General features: G+C 46.5%; 1 protein-coding gene across 8 annotated transcripts in view; it reads right to left on the reverse strand.

The window, feature by feature from the left end:
• The window catches only part of TET3 (tet methylcytosine dioxygenase 3), a 103189-nt gene that overhangs the window by 12559 nt on the left and 69267 nt on the right, over positions 1 to 21363 (reverse strand). For all 8 annotated transcript variants that reach the window (XM_085018898.1, XM_085018893.1, XM_085018895.1 and 5 more), the window contains 5 exons: positions 17649 to 17739; positions 11280 to 11373; positions 4049 to 4257; positions 2801 to 2951; positions 57 to 146 (listed from right to left, as the gene is read on the reverse strand). In XM_085018898.1, the coding sequence (XP_084875024.1) occupies positions 57 to 146; positions 2801 to 2951; positions 4049 to 4257; positions 11280 to 11373; positions 17649 to 17659 (555 nt within the window). In that variant the 5' untranslated portion in view covers positions 17660 to 17739. The remainder of the gene's footprint in view (positions 1 to 56; positions 147 to 2800; positions 2952 to 4048; positions 4258 to 11279; positions 11374 to 17648; positions 17740 to 21363) is intronic.

The raw sequence follows: 21363 nt of genomic DNA on the forward strand, positions 1-21363 counted from the left end.
ATGTGGGCAGAGATATGGGGGACAGGTGGGCTGAGAACAGCCCAAGGGCCCCGTACCTGGTTCTGATAGGCCTGGGGGGCCAGCCGCTTATAGAGGGGAGCAACTTCGGTGGCCAGGTCCTGGAAACTCTTCCGGAGCACTTCTTCCTGTGCGGAGAAGAAGAGGCATGTGTCTCCAGAGCAGCCCGCCCAGCAAACTCTGCACACCAGGAATCAGCCTCCATACTAGAACCACTGCCAGGGTGCCAGGCAGGTAGGAAGTAAGGTGCCATCAATCATCTTTACAGCCTGCCCTGTGGGAGGGGTACAGGCCGTGTCTATTTTAAAGTTGGAGATGCTGGAGCTCACCAGGAAAAGACTCTGCCTGGAGGTCTGGCGCCCGCTCTTCCAGGCTCCAGCCAGTGCCACTCAGAATACCTAGAACAGGTCCCCGTTTTTGCTGGGCCGGCAGGTGAGTAAAAGCATGAGCAGCAAGTGCAACTCTTTCTTGCAGTGTTCCAGACGGGTAGATAAAGGCAGGGAGTGGTGGCTGAAGCCCGGGCGAGAAATCCCGAGGCCAGCCAGGCCCGGAGCCTATCAGGAGCCAGGTACACAGACTTCAACCGTCTAGGCTTTACCCCTGCACCATCTCCCATATCAAGTCAGAAGCCATTAATGTGAGATACAAATTAATCTGATTAAATAAAATTAAAAATTCAGTCCCTCTACTGCACTAGCCACACTGCAAATGCTCGGTGGCTACAAGTGCCTCCTGCGCTGTTTTCTACAGAACACATGGCCATCATCACAGAAGGTTCCACTGGATGAAGCTGCCCTTATGAGCAGCTGCCCCAGCTGCATTTGGCAGAGTTTAGGGTATCTATAGCCTCTCTGGCTCTCTGAGCGGAACAGGCAGGGCCATGGAGGCTCCTAGCTGCCCTTGAGCACAGGCATGAAGAGTTTCTGGGGAAAAAAGAGGTGGAGAAGGGAAGCAAAAGAGTACCAGACTCACAGAATTAGAAGTGGAAGAGCGAGACCAGTGGCTTAGCTGTCTGTCCAGTGGGGAGGCCAGAGCTGCCAGCCGCCCTCACTGCACCTCCCCAGCTGCCTGCCCAACCTGCCACCAGCACAGCAGGCCTGAAGCCAGCGCAACACGAGGGTGAGGCTTGTGAGTTCTGGGGAAGCACGGGGTGGGTTTAAATGCTGACATCTTTGTCACCGTCCTGCAGACTTGGGCAAGCCATTTGCCTCACCTGTAAAGTGAGTAGTAATAGTGCCCAGATCCTCAGGGTGTCATGAAATTAACCCAGCACTTAGTAAGTGCACAGGAAATGGCAGCGGATGGAACAGGGAGAGTATTTGTGATAAATGAAAGCAATGTACGTTCATTCACGGTAAGGGTAGTTCCTGGTGGCACTGAGACCCTTCCGTTCATTGAAGCTATTGCATTTGCTGCTCCTGGGGGAGGCCAGGTGCCGCCACAAATAAAAGTCTACCATCAAATTAGACTATAAGACTAGGTCATGCAACCGTCTAAAGGGCAAGCTCTGAGGAAAAGAAAGGGTTCTCCATCTAGATATGTTTCCTTTGACTTGAAAAGCAAAGCCTGGAAGTCTAAGCATAGAGGCTGATAATGGTGTAGAAAAAATGTGCCCAGGGGAGTCCTTACCCCCCTGGAAAAGGGGAAGCCCTGGTACAAGGAGCCTGGAGAGATCTGGAAGGTAGAAACTGGGATCAAGGTTTTGCCTGATCCCGGTACCCAGCCCACAGGAGCAGAGCAGGAGGAAGGCTGGAGGGAAAATGACAAAGAGCCCAGGAAGGCCTGTGCCTGCTGTGCATCTGCACTTCCAGGAGAGACCCCCTCAGGAAGGCCTTCACAACCAGAGCAACAGAGCAGAAGCAGCAGAGGGGGATCTGATCTGACGCTCCTGGTTCCCACAGCCTAAGCTCAGTCTGCAGAGGAGACCCTGAGGCCTCTTGCCCTGTTGTCACTGGGCTGCGGAGGAGGCCTTGGGCCTAGAAGCCACACCAAGCCCCCAGCAAGGAAACACCAATGCCCTGGACAACCACACAGAGACGGCCGCCCAGCAGCCGGCCAGGATGAGGGACCACTCAGGAAGTCGAGCATCGGCCAGAAGGTGGCCCAAGGCCCAGAGGCCTCTCTTTCTGCCACACATCCAGAAAGATGTCTTGGAGGCTTGAAGAAATAACCCTTTAAGAGGGTCAAATTCTAACGAGGAATTTGAACATTTACCTTAAAGAGAGTTTTCTAAGCTGCAAGAGTCTGAGGTGCCTGTAAGTCTAATTTTCCACTCATAGTATCTCCCCCCACACCCCGCATAGCTTATTTCACTGTAAGATAAGTAGCTTTAGGGAGTTCCCATTGTGGCGCAGTGGTTAACGAATCCTACTAGGAACCATGAGGTTGCGGGTTCGATCCCTGGTCTTGCTCAGTGGGTTGAGGATCTGGCATTGCCGTGAGCTGTGGTGTGGGTCGCAGATGAGGCTCGGATCCCACGTTGCTGTGGCTGTGGCATAGGCCAGCAGCTACAGCTCTGATTCGACCCCTAGCCTGGGAACCTCTATATGCCACAGGAGTGGCTCAAGAAAAGGCAAAAAGGCAAAAAGGCAAAAAGGCAAAAAGGCAAAAAAAAAAAAAAAAAAAAAGATAAGTGGGTTTAAAGAAAAGGAAGTTCCACTTTCGGACTTTCGGCACATCAGAGTTGCAGCGTGCAATCCTATGTCCCCCCTGGATTATGACGGGCAGCAGGTGGAACAGGGCGAGTGGGAAGGGCCCGTGCTCCCTGTGGGGCCCCACTCACCTCTTTGGGGTTGTCCCCCGCGAGGCGGAACTTGCGAGGAGTCTTGCTTCGAGCGTATTTGCAGCCATTGAAGTACATGCTCCAGGAACAACCGAAGGAGAAGGAGGCACCACAGGTGTTCGGGTCTTTGCCTTGACAAGCGCAGGTCCGGCTGCAACATATGTCACATTGTAGGCATACAGGTAGATTTTAAATTCTGGAATCTTCTCTCTCCCTCAGGGGGAGGCCCAGTGGAGGCCAGGCATCCACCAGCCTCCCGGTGGCTCGGATGACACCCTTCCCTGCTCTTGACTCCTTCCCCAAACCCCTACCCTAGTGGGCAGAGAACCAGCATTGAGCAGCCTGTTTGGCTCCCACGCTGGAGCCTGAAGGTCTGAGAGTCTGCTGAAGGGAGAAGCACACAGGCTGTTTGAGATAGCTGGGAAGAATCCAATAAAACCCAGGGAGGTTTACACTTCTGCCTGCCTCTGATATCTCAACCAGCTCCAACCCAGACTGCATGGATGGGGGAATAAGGTGAGCTGTGGGGTCTGAACATGCCTGCTTCTTGCAGGCCCAGGTGCTGACAGGCTTTTAAACACATAAAAACTGACACTGAATAAAATCCAGAAACAACCTGAATGTCCACCTGGGGATTGAATAAACACGCTGTGACAGATCCGCAGGGTGGAATACTACTTGGCCGTAAAAGGAATGAGCTTCGCATACACATCCACACATGAGGCTCAGAAACTCTGTGCCCAGAGAAAGAAGCCATTTACAGGACGTTTTTGGAAAGGCACCCCTAAGGGGACAGGAATCAAGACCCATGGTTGCTAGGGGCATGTGACATTTGGGGGGTGATGGAACTGTTCTCTCTCCTGACTGTTGTGGTGGCTACATGACTGTAAACACCTGTCAAACTCTTCAAACTCTGTACCTCGAAGGATGACTTCTACGCTAAGTAAAAATACCTCAATTTAAAAAATCGAGGGGGAACCCTCTAAGGGTAGGTCTTGTGAACACACTGATGCCTTATATGAGCGGGGTGCCTGCACTTCTTCACACTCATTATTATCATGAGAGCCTCAGAGCCAAGCGAGGGCAGAAAGCAAAGCTAAGCTGAGTCAAGAGGCCTGCCTGGCCAGGACGACACCCCAGGCCAGGTCCATGGGTGAGTGTTCTTTCCACCGCAGTCCTAACTCTGCAGGACACACACGGCCCTGACTCTGCGGCCACTCCCTGACCCCGCCAGGACTATCCACATACTCATCATTGAGGCCACATCTCCGGCTGGTGGGGTTCCCGTACTTCCGGAGGGTGTCGGTGAGCTCCTGGTAGAGGGTGTCTCCGAGGCTGCGGGGGATGCCCTCCCAGGCCAGGATGAGGATGACAATCACGGCATTCTGGCAGTGATGGCCCGCCCGGTGCCGCACCAGGCAGAGCAGCTTCTCCTCCAGCGTGTGCCTGCGGATCACCTGTAGAGAGACAGGGCGGGGGCGCTGGGAACCACGGGAGCAGGGCACCCTTGCTCTTGGCACGGGATGCCACACGCCCTTCACCTCTGCCAACAGACCCGGAGGGGCAGATCTTGAGGGCAGTGTCACAGCCTGTTGACAGCAGCCACACAGACTGCCACACACCATCATAAGTTGGGAAAGGAAAACGTTAAAGAGCAAAATAAAAAATAATAACTGCAAAATAAGTTATTGGTGATTTATATAGACTTAGGAGGAAAAACACATAGATGAAAGTATAAGCTAAAATACGTTCAGAAATTTTATGTTGTCCTAAGCTATCTGCAGAGAAAATGCTGCATATCCATGTGCTTTTAGTTGAAACGCAAAGAAAGTCTTGCTACTATGGAAAACAGTTTTTGGCAGGTCCTCAAAAAGTTAAATGTATCTAACCAGGCGCACTTAAGAGTACAGCCAAGGGGAGGGTGGGGACTAGGGACCCGGACAGACACTGGCCCCCCACATTCTTCAGAGCAGCAGCATCCAGCAACAGCCAAAAGGCAGAAACAATGCAAGTGTCCGTCAACTTTTGAATGGATAAACAAAATGTGGCACATCCACACGACGGAATACTTCTCAACCTTTACACTACAACATGAATGAACCTTTGAGGACATTATGGTTCAGTGAAATAAGCCAGACACAAGAACACAAATGTTGTATGATTCCACTTACACGAGGCACCTGCAGTTGCTAAATTTATAGAGATAGAAGGTTCAACGGTGGTTATCAAGGGCTGGGATGAGAGGGAGAGAGGGTTGGAGAGTTTCCTGGGTGTAGGGTTTCAGTATGGGATGATGAAAAAGGTTTGGAAATCAATTGTGGCGATGATTGCTTAACAATGTAATGTAGTTGATGCCACCAACGGTACACTTAAAAATGGTTAGGGGATTTCCTGTCGTAGCGCATCGGAAACGAATCTGACTAGAAATCATGAGGTTGAGGGTTCGATCCCTGGCCTTGTTCAGTGGGTTAAGGCTCCAGTGTTGCCGTGAGCTATAGTGTAAGTCGAAGACACGGCTCAGATCCCGCGTTGCTGTGGCTGTGGTGTAGGCCGGCGACTACAGCTCTGAATAGACCCCTAGCCTGGGAACTTCCATATGCCGTAGGTGCTGCCCTCAAAAGACAAAGAGAAAAAAAAAAAAATTGGTTAGGAAGGGCAGTCACCTATAATGGAACATGACCAAGGATAATGCAAGAAAAAGAATGCAGGAGTTCCCTTTGCAGCTCAGTGGTAACAAACTGGTATCTGTGAGGGTTCAGGGTTCAATCCCTAGCCCTGCTCAGTTGATTAAGGACCTGGTGTTGACATGAGCTGTGGTGTAGGTCAAAGACACGGCTTGGATCCCGCGTGGCTGTGACTGTGGCTGTGGCGTAGGCCAGCAGCTGCAGTTCCAATTCAACTCCTAGCCCAGGAACCTCCATATGCCACGGGTGCAGCCTTGAAACCTATCCCCCGGCCCCCCAAAAGAGAATGTATGTGTGTGTGTGTGTGTGTGTGTGTGTGTGTGAAACTAGGTCATTTAGCTGTACAGTAGAAACAGACAGAACACTGTAAATGAACGACAATGGAAAAAATAAAAATCATTTAAAAAAATAGTTAGGAGTTCCTATGTGGCTCAGTGGGTTAAGGATTTGGCATTGTCACTGCTGTGGCCAGGGAACTTCCACATGCTATGGGTGCAATCAAAAAACAAATGGTTAAAGCGGCAAATTTTATGTTATGTATATTTTAACATAATTTAAAAATGTATAGTGTAATACACCAAAACCCACTGAACAGTATACTTTAAATGAGTGAATTTATGGTATATGAATTATATCTCAATAAATCCATTTAGAAAAAAAAGAAAGCACGGCCTGGGGCCCTGCTCTGCACCCAGGTCCCCACCTCACTCTCCGCTCGCTCACTAAACACCGCCCTGGATCACAACAGGATATATGCCAAGGCAATGGGTACAGCAGTCGGGGGATGAGGTGGCTGAATCTCTCCCCAAAATCCCAAGTAATTCTTTGACCAGATAAGACATGGGGCCCAGTGAAGAGGGGAGACTGGGAAGGGCTCCAGGTAGCAGGGGGAGGGACAAGGATGTGCAGCGGGGCTTCTGCAAAGGACTAGAAGCAGGACACTCACTTACACACATCTCCAGACTCTAGCAAGAGGGGCAGATGGCTGGGAGAGGATGAAATGGGACGGCCACCAACATAACACAAGCAGCACAGATCAAGCCCTCAACTGGGACGACGGGGACTGAACCAGGAAAAGAACTGGGTTCCAGAGACACTCAGGAGAAAGGTGACTTTGGAACCACTCAACTACAAGGGCTGAGGGACAGGAAGTCTGAGATGACTTGCACATTTTGTGGCAGTGCAAGATACTGGGTGGGTATGGGTGTTGTTTCCTGGCAGGTCAGCAGGGAACATGCCTGAGGCACTGGAAGACCTGCGTGGCTTTTCCTAGTGGCCCAACAGAACAGGTCTGGAGGTCAGGAGACGTCTGGGCTGGAGACAAGCTTGGTCAAGAGTACGTCAGTGCAGGGAGATGCCGAAAGCACCAGCAGACAGGCAGTATCAACAAGGCAAGCAGGCCAGATGTGCAACTAAGGAGCTGAGGTCGGTGGCAGGCCAGACCTTGCTCCATCAGCCCTTGCCTGGAGGAAATTTCAGCCGAGGGCACCCACCTCTTTCAGTTTTACAAGAAGAAAACGGAAATCTGGCTTTTTCAAATGAAATCTCTCCTTTTAAAGATACGAACACCAAATTCAATTTTTACAATTGTAGTGAATTAGACATAATAGAAAATCTACCATTTTAAGGGTACAGTTTAGTAGCATTAAGTTACATTGTTGAATAACTCACACCAGAACTTCTTCCATCTCCCAGAACTCTGTTTTCCCAAACAGAAACTCCACACCCATTCAACACTAACTCTCCCATCTCCCCTGACCCCGCTCCATGGTAACAAGCACTCTATTTTCTGACCGTATTAATCTGACCACTCTGGGTGCCTCATATAAGTGGAATCAGAGAGCATGCGTCCTTTAATGCCTGGCTTTACTGCATTTAGCATAACGTCCTTAAGGTTCACCCATGTTGCAGCATGTGTGAGAATTTCCTTCAAAAATTTAAAGGACACCTTGTATGCTGAACAAAACACATGCCTGGACCGTGAGCTCCTGCTTTGAGCCACAGCAATAATGGTGCCCATCACCCCCATCCCTCATAGAAGCATCAATTACATCGTCATTTATAAAACTGGTTTGGGGGATCAGCAGACATGTGAACATGCCGTGAATCACATCCCTGTGTGGCTGTGTGGCCTCCTGCAAACGGAGCCAGGCACTTCATGGGCACCTGCACACATCGTAGATCCTTAAGGCAGTGGTCCCTGTGACTGGAGGCCCTATTGTCAGCCTGTGCTCACTGCCCAGGCAGCACACTGGCTACCACTCCTGTGTGACACACGTTCAACGCACAGAGACACCTGACCTCTCAAAGCTGAGACTGAGACCTGAGGGGCAAACACATAAATGTGACTGGGCGTGAGCAGACAGGCTACACTGACAAAAGCTGTAACAAAGTGGAGCTCCCTATCCACACTCTGTGAAGGCGCCCAGCACGATGAGGTGCACAAAGTGCAGAAGTCAAAAGCAAGGCCAGTAGAAGGCACGAACCCACGGACAGTTCACATGCCAGCACAGCACAGGGTCTTCAATAAATCATTCAGATTCCCAGAGCGCTGACCTAGAACAGCACAGCGCCCAGCAGAAACCTAAACCCACTCCCCCAAACTCCCATCCTTGGTACTTAGTTCCAGCCTCTGGGGTTCTCCAGGAAGTCTGTTCCACCATGCCCCGTGGGCCTTCAGATATTTGCCTTCGGACCTGTACCTCTACAGACTGGCCCAAGCAGTATGGCCATGGTTCTTTCACCAAAAGCCCATTTTTGCTCTCTGTGCTGTTTGCTTCTGGCACAAGCCTTCGTCACGCCCTTACTCCCTTCTCCCTTACTCCTGTGCTCAGTGACTTGCATGCTTTGCACAGGTCACTTTAAAATCACAGACGACCAGCAGGCTCTCTGGTAGCCCCAAATGCTTTCTTAGATATTCTCTCAATATGCGGTTGCTGGGCATCCATGATGCACCTCAGCTTTGTCCCCCAAGATCCCAGCCAGGCAACTCTTGAGCTTGTCAGGCATGTTGCTTGTAGCCTAAGGTACTGGTCAGGGGTGCAGGCTGCACACTCGGACAGAAACCCTGGCTGGAAAGGAAACCCAGGCTCTAGACATGGGATCAGGGAGGCAGGAAGAAGCACAGAAGGCACTGTCCACCACCGGCAGCTGGACGCTGCCACTCGCCTGTGGCCATGGATTACTGCCTGCACTCTTGATGTCATGCTGCCACCAACACTAATCTATCTTTCTTCGCATTTGTGGGTCACTTCCCCAGGTGGCAGAGAAAGGGAACACCTGCCTCGTCTCAACTTCCAAGGAGGTGGAACTCCTTAGATGAGCCCTACAACCAAGATACAGAGGATATCCAGTGGCTGTGTAGGCCAAAAAGAAAAAGAAAGAAGTCACCTCACATGGAGATGGCTAGAAGAGGAATAGAACCATAACTCAGAATGTTGTAATAGTTCTGGGATCTACCCCCATTTGCTCTCCTCACAGAAGCATTTCTTTCCTCTCTCCTTATATCTTTTTTTTTTTTTTTTTGTCTTTTGTCTTTTTAGGGCCCTCCCCACAGCGTATGGAGGTTCCCAGGCTAGGGGTAGAATCGGAGTTACAGCTGCCGGCCTACACCACAGCCCCAGCAACGCCAGATCTGAGCCAAGTCTGTGACCTACACCACAGCTCACAGCAATGCTGGATCCTTAACCCACTGAGCGAGGCCAGGGATCGAACCTGCAACCTCGTGGTTATTAGTTGGGTCCATTTACCACTGAGCCACGATAGCAACTTCAATCTCTCCTTATATCTTTAACCCGGCAGATAGAGGAACTTTCTCACCTTTCTGTCACTAGTATTCCCCTCTATCCAAGCTTTTCTTTCAAAGCTGGCATCCCCCACCAGGCTCGGTGATACCCCCAAGCTGTTCCAACCTTTGGACAAAGCCTCAATTCTCTGTGCTCCATCTGCTCTGCTCTGGACACTTTTCTACAGACCCCAGGGAACCAAAGTTCTGAGGACCAGGTCCCTCCCTGTCCATCATTCTGCTTTCCTCTCACAGCCCCAAGAACTAATCTCATGCTTTACCTGGGCCCCTTCCTCTTCCGCCCCCGACAGAGACACACACACAAGCACCAGTCAGGAGTCGACGCTTCACCATGGGTATCCAGGGGCTGGGAATGCATAGTCTCATCCTCCATGCCTTCCACACAGCCAGCTGTTTTCTTTCTTTAAGGTGCCAACTGTTTCTGAGGCTGAAAAGTCCCTAGCTCTATCTGCGCCCCAAGGAACTTCCATTTCTTGCCCAAGACTTTAGAATTCCTCAACATCTGTATGAATTACCAGGAAAAAGGGACAGGTGTCATTTCTCTGATGGGTGCTCTGAGAGGACAGCACCCACCCTGATCAGCCACAGACATAGTCAACCTCCCATTGTAATGACCATCTTTCACAGGGGTGGGGACAACATGCTTCCTCATACTTATGAATACTCTTAGGTACTACAGATTTTGTATATCATTCTGAGCTACTGTCTGAAAACTGCTACAAATAGATATGTGGTAGTTCAGGGTCAGGCCTTTTTTTTTTTTTTTTTGGGCACCTGCAGCATGTAAGTTCCTTGGTGAGGGGTTGAATCAGAGCTGCAGCTGCTGGCCTATGCTACAGTCACAGCAACAAGGGATCCAAGCCTCATTTGCGACTTACACCACAGCTCACGGCAACATCAGATCCTTAACCCACTGAGTGAGGCCAGGAATTAAACCCACATCCTCATGGATACTAGATGGATTCTTAACCCACTGAGCCACAATGGGAATTCCCAGGCATTTTTTATTTTCATTAATCACAAAGGTGCAAAGGCATGGAGGTACTGACAGATAAAAATGGGCATTGCACAGATGGACAGAGGCTGTCAGAGGTCATCTCACCACCATCTCTCACACAAAGTGTATGTAAGCCCAGCCTTTCTGCCTCTGCCCACGTGACTCTCCTCACGGGGAATGCCTCTACCTTCTCACTGCTCATTTAAGGTCCACCTTCTCTGGGAAACCCAGCCTGAACGTTCCTCTTGCCATGTACGCCCCTTGTCCCTGAACGCTACTGCACCTAGTCGGCCTCTGTCAATGTTAAACCTCTACTCAGTCTCCACGATCTTATGTCCTGTGTCACTGCATCATAAGCAGCTTGCATGCAGGGACCAAGCCGCCTATTTTCCATGCATATTCTCCCTCCCACACACCTAGCACAGTGCTGAGCAAATAGCTACCTGATAGCTTTGCTGCTCTGGGCGCTGGTTCTGCAGAGGTTCTAAAGTGCTCTATGAGAACTAGAAAGGCAAGGTCAGAATACTCTGGGTGAAAGTGGGGTCTGAGTCACCAACAGTGCCCCTGCTAAGACACGAAGGCTGCCTTACAGCAAACGGCGGCTCAGAAGTAAGGCGGATGCACTACTGCCCCTGATCCTGCCCGGAGGCCTAGTTCTTGTGGACAGGAGATAGGAATGCCGCCCAGCTCCAGGGCACGCAGAGGGGCAGAGGAGTCACAGGGCCCGAGGCGGGGCCCAGCCTTGAGCAAGAGGACATCTCTGGCTTCCCCTTTTCCTTCCCCTGCAGCCCTGAACAATGGGGGCTGCGCCTAATGACCAGAGGGCGCCTCAGACATCAAGGGGCTGGCATTTAAACACAACGGGGACCCAGAGGTGCAGCTAGCCATAGGTGACCCCCACCAGCCAGATGCCGGCTCCCGGCTCCCTGGACAGAGTGTGCGTCTACTCCCCACTCCTCAGCCCACCCTGGGCTGCAGAGCCTTGACACGTACCCACTTGGCGATGGGGCAGCCACGTGAGCTCTTCCCCTCCTTCCCCGTGTAGATGACCTTCTCGATCCGGATGGCCTTCCCCTTCTCTCCGTACCTGGAGAGGGAGACAGAAGCCACCATTAGCAAGTAGAAGCCCAAAGGAGAGAACTCCCGGTACGAAGGCAAGCCTCTCGAGACTGCGGGGCAACAGAGATGGGAGAGACAGGTTTACATGCTTCCTCTGTGTTAGAGCCTCTGGGGTCACAGCTCCACTTACGGCCTCCCAGGGCCTCCGGTCAGAGACCCAGGCAGAAGGTCTCTGACTATGACTTAGGAGCCTCCAGGAAGGGCACTCATACCAGAGGCTCAACACAGGCATGTGCATCCAGCCCTGTTAGCTAAGTCACCCCGAGGGTTAGTTATAAATTCAATAAAATGCCACAGACAAAAGAAAAGAAACGGAGAAACCCTTATTATTCTCTTTCAACAATTCCCAACTGACACTTGCACAGATGAGGTCAGACAGCTGAGGTCGAGGGAGGTGAACCTATGTACAAACTGCCTCACGATTTCCTTGGACAGTAAACACGCCTGGTTCCTGCGCGTGCCCCATCCCTGGCCCTCACACCCGTGCACATACACACTCCAGGATTCTGAAAGCATCGAGGTAACTGCACCATGTTCTGAGGTGAGGAAGCTGAGGCCCCCAGAACGGAACTGAGCTGCCCGAGGCCACACAGCTCCCTGGGGCAGTTCAAGTGCAGCCCTGCAAGTCAGAGAGCCAGTCTGAAAGACAGCCCAGCCGCTTTCTTGTTACAGGACTGTGGCCAAATGACTAAACTCTCAGCCTCAGTTTCCTCATCTATAAAATGGGGATAAAAATGGTTGGGAAAAGATCAAGCAAGATAATCCACAGGGAGTGTATCAAAGTACTCTGACGTTCCTGGCTTCAGGGAGGAACCCAATAAACATTAACTATTCTTAATAATGTCAACAGCCATCTTGCTGAACTGCCTTATTTTTTAAGTTTTTTGGTTTCAAGTACAATATCATACCATCTGCGAATAATGGTTATTTGCCACTTCTTCCTCTCCTATGCCTCTATCTCAGCCTGTCTGGAGAGGCCAGCACTTCCAAAGTGTTAGCTTTGCTTATTTCCCAACTTCACTGGAAATGTTTCTAACTATTCATCGCTGCACATGAAGCTCGCTGACTTGGGGATAGAGACAGAGCTTCCCCTTACTGTGAGGGGCTCTACTAATAAGAGTTTCCTGTTCTGAGGATTTTTAATCAAGAATTGTTTATCAAATATGTTTTTTAGGATCTAAGGACATGGATGACCCAATGGTTTTTCTCCTTTGGCCAATTACTATGGTATGGTATTTTAATAGACTGTCTAAATCAAACTGTCCTTACATTTCTGTAACAAATCCAATTTGGTCATGGCATATTGTTGTAACATACTATTTAATAGAGGGTAATGTTATCATAGCTGTTGCTGTTATCCATATTCTTTACATAAATGCATATACAGTGCCACATAGTTCTTTATCTCACCCACTCCACTTCTAGGAATCTCTATTAATTCATAAATAACTGTACAGGGAGTTCCCACTGTGGCGCAGAGGGTTAAAGATGCAGTTTGATTCCTGGTCCCGGTGCAGTGGATTAAGGATCCAGTGTTGCTGCAGCCATGGCACAGGCTGTAGCTGTGGCTCAGATTTGATCCCTGGCCTGGGAACTTATACATGCTGTGGATATGGCCAAAAAAAAAAGAAGTAACAATACAAATTCGCCAAGATTTAGGAACAAGATATTCATTGCTGCATCAACATGAGAACATTTAGAAACAACTTAAATGTGCAGTATAGGACTGGTGAAATGAAACATAATAAATATAACAAAATGAATTTTCATACAATGGAAAAACCATGTGGCCAAAAAAAGAATTCTACAGAATTTTATGTAGTGACATGAAAGAAATTAAGTGGAAGGAAAAAGCAGCTACAAACATGAATACAGTGCATTTGATTCTGTTTTGTTCAAAATTTCTCTATATACATATATGTATCTTTGTAAATGCTTATTAAAAATAGAAAGGTAAGAATCAAACTTTTAGGAGTTCCTATTGTGGCACAGTGAAAATGAATCCAACTAGGAACCATGAGGCTGCGGGTTCAATCCCTGGCCTCGCTCAGTAGGTTAAGGATCTGGCATTGCCATGAGCTGTGGTGTAGGTTGCAGATGTGGCTCGGATCTGGTGTTGTGGCTCTGGCGTAGGCCAGCGGCTACAGCTCCGATTCGACCCCTAGCCTGGGAACCTCCGTATGCCCTGGGTGCAGCGCTGAAAAAAAAAAAAAAAAAAAAGACAAAAAAAAAAAAAAAGCATCAAACTTTTAAAATAAAATTTCTTCTGGGAAAGATAATTACTAGAGAGCTTTATTCACTCTAGACTTTTTTTTTTTTTAAGACCTTTTATAGACAGGTTTTATTTTTGTAATTGGAAAAGAAAACAAGTATTTTTTTAAATGCTGGTCTAAGAATTCTCTGAGTTCGATGTCTCTTTGCTCGAGACCTCAGGAATGAAGTGAAGAGCATTTCTGATAACTGCCACATTAAAACTCTAAGGCTCTGTTAGCCCCTTATAGAATGTGTTTGGAGACAGGACTCTGGGGAGTTTAGATAGCGTGGTCTGGCTCAAGAGGAAAAGACAGATAGTGCTGCTTTTGTTTGGTTCCTGGAAAACTTTCAACTCAACGAGCACTTATCAGGAAGCGGCCCACGAGTGCAGAGCTGGGCACTCAGCGTGTGCTGGGGTCACTGTGGGAAGAACTGCCCAAGGTGCCCACACTGCTCTCATGAAATGGACAGGATATCGTGTTCCCCACAGGAGGGTGAGCTGAGGACACAGCCTCGGCTTTCTGACCAGGACCTTCCCTGCTGCCCCATCCTTGGGAGAAATGCTTCCTGTAGTGAACTTCTTATTTGGGAGCAAATAAAAGGGCCAAGCACAGTCTGATCAGGTAGATTTTTTTTTTTTTTTAAACCAGAACTGTCTCTGTGTTTAAGACTACCTACTAACTCTGGATTTAGTTCTTTTTTCTTAAATATCTTACTTTCTGGTGTATCATTAAGAGACCTTCCTAGGATCCACATGAACCCCGAGACCCTAAACTAAGTCTGCAAAGGTAGGCTGAAAGCTGACTTTAAATGGTGACTTGATCATCTTAGCCTGTGGTTCTCAAAGGTGCTGCTGAGACCAGCATCCTTGGAAACTGGGGAGAAGTTTAGACTCTCTGGTTCATCCCTGACCTGCTGGGTCAGAAACCCTGGGGTGGGGCCTAGCGATCAGTGCTCTCAAGCCCTGCAGAAGCCCCGAAGCACGTTCCAACTTGAGAACCACTGAACTGAAGTTGTGATTCTTCGGGGCTGCCTCCATCACACAGTAATGAGGCCAGTTCCCCACAAACTCAAAAGGGTTTGCTAGCATTATGTTGGGGCCTCATTCCTAGAATGAACACTAAATGAACTTCTAGAGAAGCCCCTTTCCAGTTCGAGGACACGTATCTCTGTGCAGCACGCCATTCTCAGATATAGGTTTAAACATTTGACTCTGATTATTTCTGATAATGAGGACCTGGGTACCCAGCAGGTATGGAACCCATTAATAAATCTAATAACATGTTAGGACTTGCTTTCAATCTCTCCCTCCTTCCTCTAAATCTTTACCAGATAAGCGAAAAGTACCACCATCCCCTGGATTTCAGTTTACATCCCCTCCTTGCCTCGGCTGGCAGGTAGTGGAGTGGTCCTGCAGAGGAAGGGCAGGAGGAGGTCTAGAGAAGGAGACAGCCTGGAGCAGTCCCGAACCAGACCCCCGGCCAGGTGATCTGAAGCAATCACTCATTCCCCTCCTTGTTCCAGAAGGAGCCTAAAAAGATGTCTATGTGCTAAAAATAACAGGTGATGAAATCTGAGTAAAGGGGGAAACAGATGACATGATCTTGGTATTTTGCACAATGCAAACAGTGGGATCTTGTGCGTATTTTTGAGAGATGAGCCTGGAACATTTCAACACACAAGACATCACAGAAGCTAATGAAGACTCCTTGAGGTCACGTCAAAAGAACTCAGGCGTGAACCTGAATAGGCTCCCATGGGCCAAAGATGAGAAATTATGTCCCTTATAATGAGGATACACAAATCTGGCTCTGAGCTTACTAGCAGCCAACATAAAGATGGAAACACAATCTGTTACATGATTTACAAGGTCCTTAAGATAAAAATAAACCAGTTACTGAGGAAAAACACAAGTATTCCTGGTCTTGAGAGGAATTCCTCCCTTGGATCTGCTGCTGAAGAATCTACACTTGGCTGTTATTTTTAAAGCAAACAAGAAAGAAAAAAAGGACAAAAATCTCGACTTCATCATTCTCTCTTCATCCTCGTTTCAAAACACACTCCTCTATAACTAAAAGTTATTTACGGAGCTGTCTAGAAATCTTGTAAAACTGTTACCAAGACGCAAACACACATAACTGTCCCAGATCAAACTTGTCTATGTGACTTGCTGAAGCCCTTAACCCATCAACAGTAGTGTCAGGATTCCTCACAAAACTGGTGGCCAAAACGATGGCCACTCCAGCTTCGAAAAGTGCAACACGTCTGCACACGGGCACACACAGGAGTGCATGTACAATACACACACTGTTTTAACTGTTTCATCTGTTTCATTCTTACCAACAGCGGACTAGACCAGGGTTCCCCTTTTCTCCACATCTCTGCCAACATTTGCTATTTGTAAGCGTCTTGATGATTCTCATGGACTCAGAGGTGCCCTGTCAATCAGGCTTAGATTTACAGATCGGGTCTCTGATCAAATGTTTTTCTTTTTCTTTCTTTTTTCCCCTCTTTTTAGGGCCACACCTGTGGCACATGGACGTTCCAGGGCTAGGGGTAGAACTGGAGCTGCAGCTGAGGTCTACGCCACAGTCACAACGACACAGGATCTGAGTTGCATCTGCGACCTATGCCACAGCTGGAAACACCAGATCCTTAACTCACTGAGCAGTGAGGCCAGGGATCAAAACCACATCCCTATGCACAACTATGTCAGGTTGTTAACCTGCTGAGCCACAACGGGAACTCCATCAAATGCTTTTCTGATGGGCTATTTTGAACATAAATTTTCCACATGGTACAGGATAATTACGAGTGTTTACAGTAGATCACTGTCCTCTATTCATCTTACCTTTTATTCATTCGAGGAATGTCATTACAGGCATTCAGTCCAAAACCATGTTCCCTGCTCTATTAGTGATAGTATTAGTTTAGCTACCCTGGTTAGACAAAATCTGCTCACTAAGTGCTTTCCACATATCGATGCAGTTTATCTTTATAACTCTCCTCCAATGGATGTGCCTTTATCATTCTCCATTTTGCAGACAGGAAAACTGAGTCACAGAGAAGTAAAGCCTTAACAAAGGACTCAGTAGTAAGTGGAAGGGCCAGGACCAGCCCTGGGACTAGCTCCAGGATCCATATGCTCTCAATCACCAAGCTATTTTACCGCTCTACACACTGGAACTCATAGAATTTAATACCCCCTGTGGACATTAACAGATTTTAAAGTCTCTATCTATACAAACAGCTGTTAAGTAAAAGCCCTATAGTCTTGAGTTTGGACTAGAAGTGTATATAAACTCAGGAGGTATTTAATCACTAAACAACAACAAAAATAAAAAAAAAAAAACAAAACCCTACATATATGTCTTGGCTCTTTCTACCGAAATGGCCTAGAAAACTAAGCATCCCCAGCACACAGACTCTGTTTTCTAAATACCTTTTTCCCAATAAAAAGTCAAGAAATCAAGAACTCCTAGGATCACGTCAAAAGGACTCAGGAGACAACCTGAACAGGGGCCCACCGCCCAGAGACAAGACATACATGCCTCCAAGCAGAGGTACAATGCACCGCGTAGGAAGTAGTTTTGAAAGATCAAGCCTTGAGACCGAACTACTAATTTATAGGACACAGGGCAGAAGAACCTGTTAAACGGCATCACAAGAAAGGTAGTAGTAAATTTTAGACCCTGGGAAACTCTGTAGGACAGACAACTGCTTAGTCTCTTTAGTCAAAAATGTTTCAAGAAAGAGAGCGAGGAAAGGGGGAAATGAGGATATGTGAAGGGCAGACCTACAGACAGAAAGAAACCCAGAGCACTGCGGTCAAAACCTCGCGTTCAGCTGCTCACCGTCTGTGTATCGGGGCTTCCTTTCCATAGGTTGTCTCGTCTGGTACAAGGCCATGAAAGTGACAGAGAGGTGCTTAAAATCCACGCCCTATTAACTGCTTGCCCACTTCTCCTCAGACCCCCGTACATTACTCACCGCTCCTCCATGAGTTCCCGGATGGAGGCTACCGTGGGGCCAGATCCCAGATGAGTGTAATACGGACCTTCATCTTTCTCCACTATTTGTTCTGCGGAAACACAGAGTAAACATTATTTGGGGACATCCATTCCTCACCATTAATTTAGAAAGGCACATCACCAACAGGAAAATTGATGGCACGTTACAAAACAGGAAATTCAAAGGGTTTATAAACATGTGCAAATGTGTTCAACCCGATTAAGAAATCAGAAAATACAAATTAAAATTACAATGAAACACTATTACACACAGACCAAACTGGCCAAATCTTTAAAATCTGGTTAGTTAAAACAATGTGTTGTCGAGACTCTGGTCTAACCACTTTGGAATTTAGTTTATCATTATACATATTCTAGAGCAGAGGTCGGCAAGCCCCTCCCCTCCTACGTACATATCCAAACAAACTGAAACAAGGATTCAAACAGCACCTGCACACACTGTTCACTGCAGTGTTAGTCACAAGAGCCCCAAGGCAAAAACAACAAGGTGTCCATCAGCAGAGGAACAAAATGGGGTATATTCGTACAAGGGAAAATTAGTGGACCATAAAGAGGATTTATTCTGATACATGTTATCACATGGATAAACCTAGAAAACCTTAGGCTAAGTGAAATGAGCCAGACACAAGAGGGCAAATATTGCAGGGGTCCACTTACACGAAGCCTCTAGAATAGGCAAATTCATAGAGATAAAATTCACAGAGGTCAGAGGTTACCAAGAGCTGGGAGTAGTGGGGAATGAGGGAGTTATTGCTCAATGGGTACAGAGTTTCTGTTTAGAGTGTGGAAACAGTTTTAGAAATAGATAGTGGTGCTGGTTGCACAATCGTGTGAGTGTAATTAACGCCACTAAACTGTACACTTAATAATGGTTAAAATGGCAAATTTATATTATGTATATTTTACCCCATTGTAAAGAACAGGAACAAAGTACTGATACAGGCTACAATGTGAATGAACCTTCAACACATTACTCTACATGAAAAAGGCAGGCAGGAAATACCACATACCACATGATTCCATTCATATGAACTATCCAGACAAGATCAATCCATAGAAACAGAAGGCAGAATGATGGTTGTCAGAGGCTGCGAGGAGGGCGGAATGGAGAGTTACTACTCAGTGGACACAGGGCTTTACTGTGGAGTGATCGAAGTGTTCCGGACCTAGACAGAGGTGACTATTTCACAACATTGCGAATGGACTAAATGCCACGGAAGTGTTCACTTTAAAATGATTAATTTGATGTTCTGTGAAGTTCATCGCAATTTAAGAAAAGGAACAAACGATTGACTCACACAGCAACGTGGATGAATTTTAAATGCATTTTTCTAAGTGAAAGAAACAAGACTCAAAAGATAATGCAATAGCAACTCTGGAAAACAGTATTTTGACTGGACACTCTAAGGCCATCAACCAAAAGAACTTTCCACAAACACTGAACACAACAGTTCATAAATTTGTTTCATGTCTAGGGACCACAAAAGAAAAAGGACATTAGTGGGAAACTGATGAAATCCAAACAGTCTATAGTTAATAGCACCGTACGAACATTAATGTCTTCGATTTCAATGTACTATAATTATGGAAGTTGTTTGTATTAGAGGATGCTGGGTACAGGGTATAAAGGAACCCTCTGTACCAACTCTGCAACTCTTGTATAAATGTAAAATTATTTCATAATAAAATGTTTTCAAATATAAAACAAAACCACAAAACTATACAGGACCCTACGTTGCTGATCCTGTCCTAGAGGAAATCTTAGTCACATGCATCAAAACATGTTCAAGGATTTTCACGGCAATGTTATTTGCAGTCGTCCACACTGGAAACAACCCATAATCCAGCAACAACTGCATGAATAAATACAACACAATAGGCTCAGATGGCAGCATATAGCCAGCAACGAGAAGCATATAGCCAGCAACTGGAACAATGTGGCTGAATACAACACCACTACAGGGCATGAAGGGGGTTCAGCACAGGACAAATACAGTTTACGTTTAAATAATATTCAAAACCAGGCTCAACCAAACTATAATGTTTAGAGATCCATTCATAGCGGTAAAATTATTAAAGTGAAATGGAAAAATCCCAGGCACTCCACAATTTTTTAACCTATAAAAAATGGCAATTTCATATGGCTCAATCTTAATTTAAAGAAAAACAAGGGAATCACTCACAAGAGAGTGGGTACCTCTGGGGGATGGGAGAGGGATTGATTGGGAAAGGCACTCAGGCTCTTCTGGGGAACTGGAAATGGCCTACTTCTTGATCAAGGTGCTTACTCAGGTGTTCATTTTATAAATTTCATTAAACTGAACATGAACGTTTTGCATAACTGTCCATATGTGGAATGCACAACTTTTTTTTTTTTTTTTTTTTTTTTTTTGCCATATCCATGGCATATGGAAGTTCCCAGGCCAGGGATCAAATCTGAGCCGCAGCAGCATTTCCGGATCCTTAACCCACTGCCCCATAGCGAGAACTCCTTCACAATTTTTAAAATGTTAAAAAAAAAAAAAAAAAAAGGTGATGTCATACCTGTTCTACCCAGAACATTATGTTCAGCTTTATGGGGAAAACAAGACAGGGCAATAGCTGATTAGGCCTTTAAAAATTTATGGTCTAGCTGGGTAGATAAGACCTACATATAAGCTACTTTATACCATTTCCAGGCAATAGGGAAAGATTAATTTTTTCCAAAGCATGATGTTGGAATGAATGGAGGAAATTTTGGATCCATACTTAATACCTTACCCCCAAAACCTTCCAAATGGTTGAAAGATTTGAATACAAAAAATTACACTATGCAAGTTCTAGAAGAAAAACAATGGATGATTTTTTTAAAAAAAATAATCGTGAAAACAGGAAGGTCTTTAAGTAGAACATGAAATTCTGAGGGCAACACACCCCCCAAAAAAACTCTGATAAATTTAACTGAAGAAAAATTTATAGTAATAACTACTAAAAGTCAAGCCACTGGGGAGAAATATTTGGAACTCACACTAGACAAAAGACTACTTTCCTTAACATTATCAAGTGCTCCTACAGCTAAATAAGGTCAATAACATAAGAAATAAATGGGAAAAAAAGTTAAAACTGGTTCTTTGAAAGGGAGATGAAAATGGGTCAAACATATGAAAAGGTACAATAAGGTACCAGTCTCACCTTTCAGATGAGTCACCATCAAAGTCTGATAGCTCCTCGTGTTGGTGAGGGTACAGAAAAATGGGCAGTACAGAAAGTAAGTTAGCAAATATATTAAAATTGCAAGTGCCCAACCTGTCTGGCTCAGTAATCTCAAAAATGTCAAATTCTTCTAAGAATTTATTTCTAGGAATTTGGATGTACTTGCATAGGTACAAAATGATAGGTATACACAAGAATACTGCATCATTTGCAATGGCAAAATATCAGACACCTAAATGTCCATAGTACATTATGTATTATAAACACATTACAACACGTCCATATAATGAAAGCAGCTATCAAATGGAATTAGGCAGCTCAATTTACTGACCAAAAAATGACATCCAAGATATTTGAAGTGGGAGAACAAGCAAATTTTACTATCACATTATGTTACAGTTCGTACATACACACAGTCACACATACATTAGTATATATGCACACATACAGAAGGATAAAGGTGTATATGTCATTAGTCACAT

The sequence above is a fragment of the Sus scrofa genome, chromosome 3 (assembly GCF_054392235.1).
Source record: "Sus scrofa isolate SSC_HxYL_T2T_F1_AM1 chromosome 3, Sscrofa_HxYL_maternal_Yorkshire_Landrace_v2.0, whole genome shotgun sequence".
NCBI lineage: Eukaryota > Metazoa > Chordata > Mammalia > Artiodactyla > Suidae > Sus > Sus scrofa.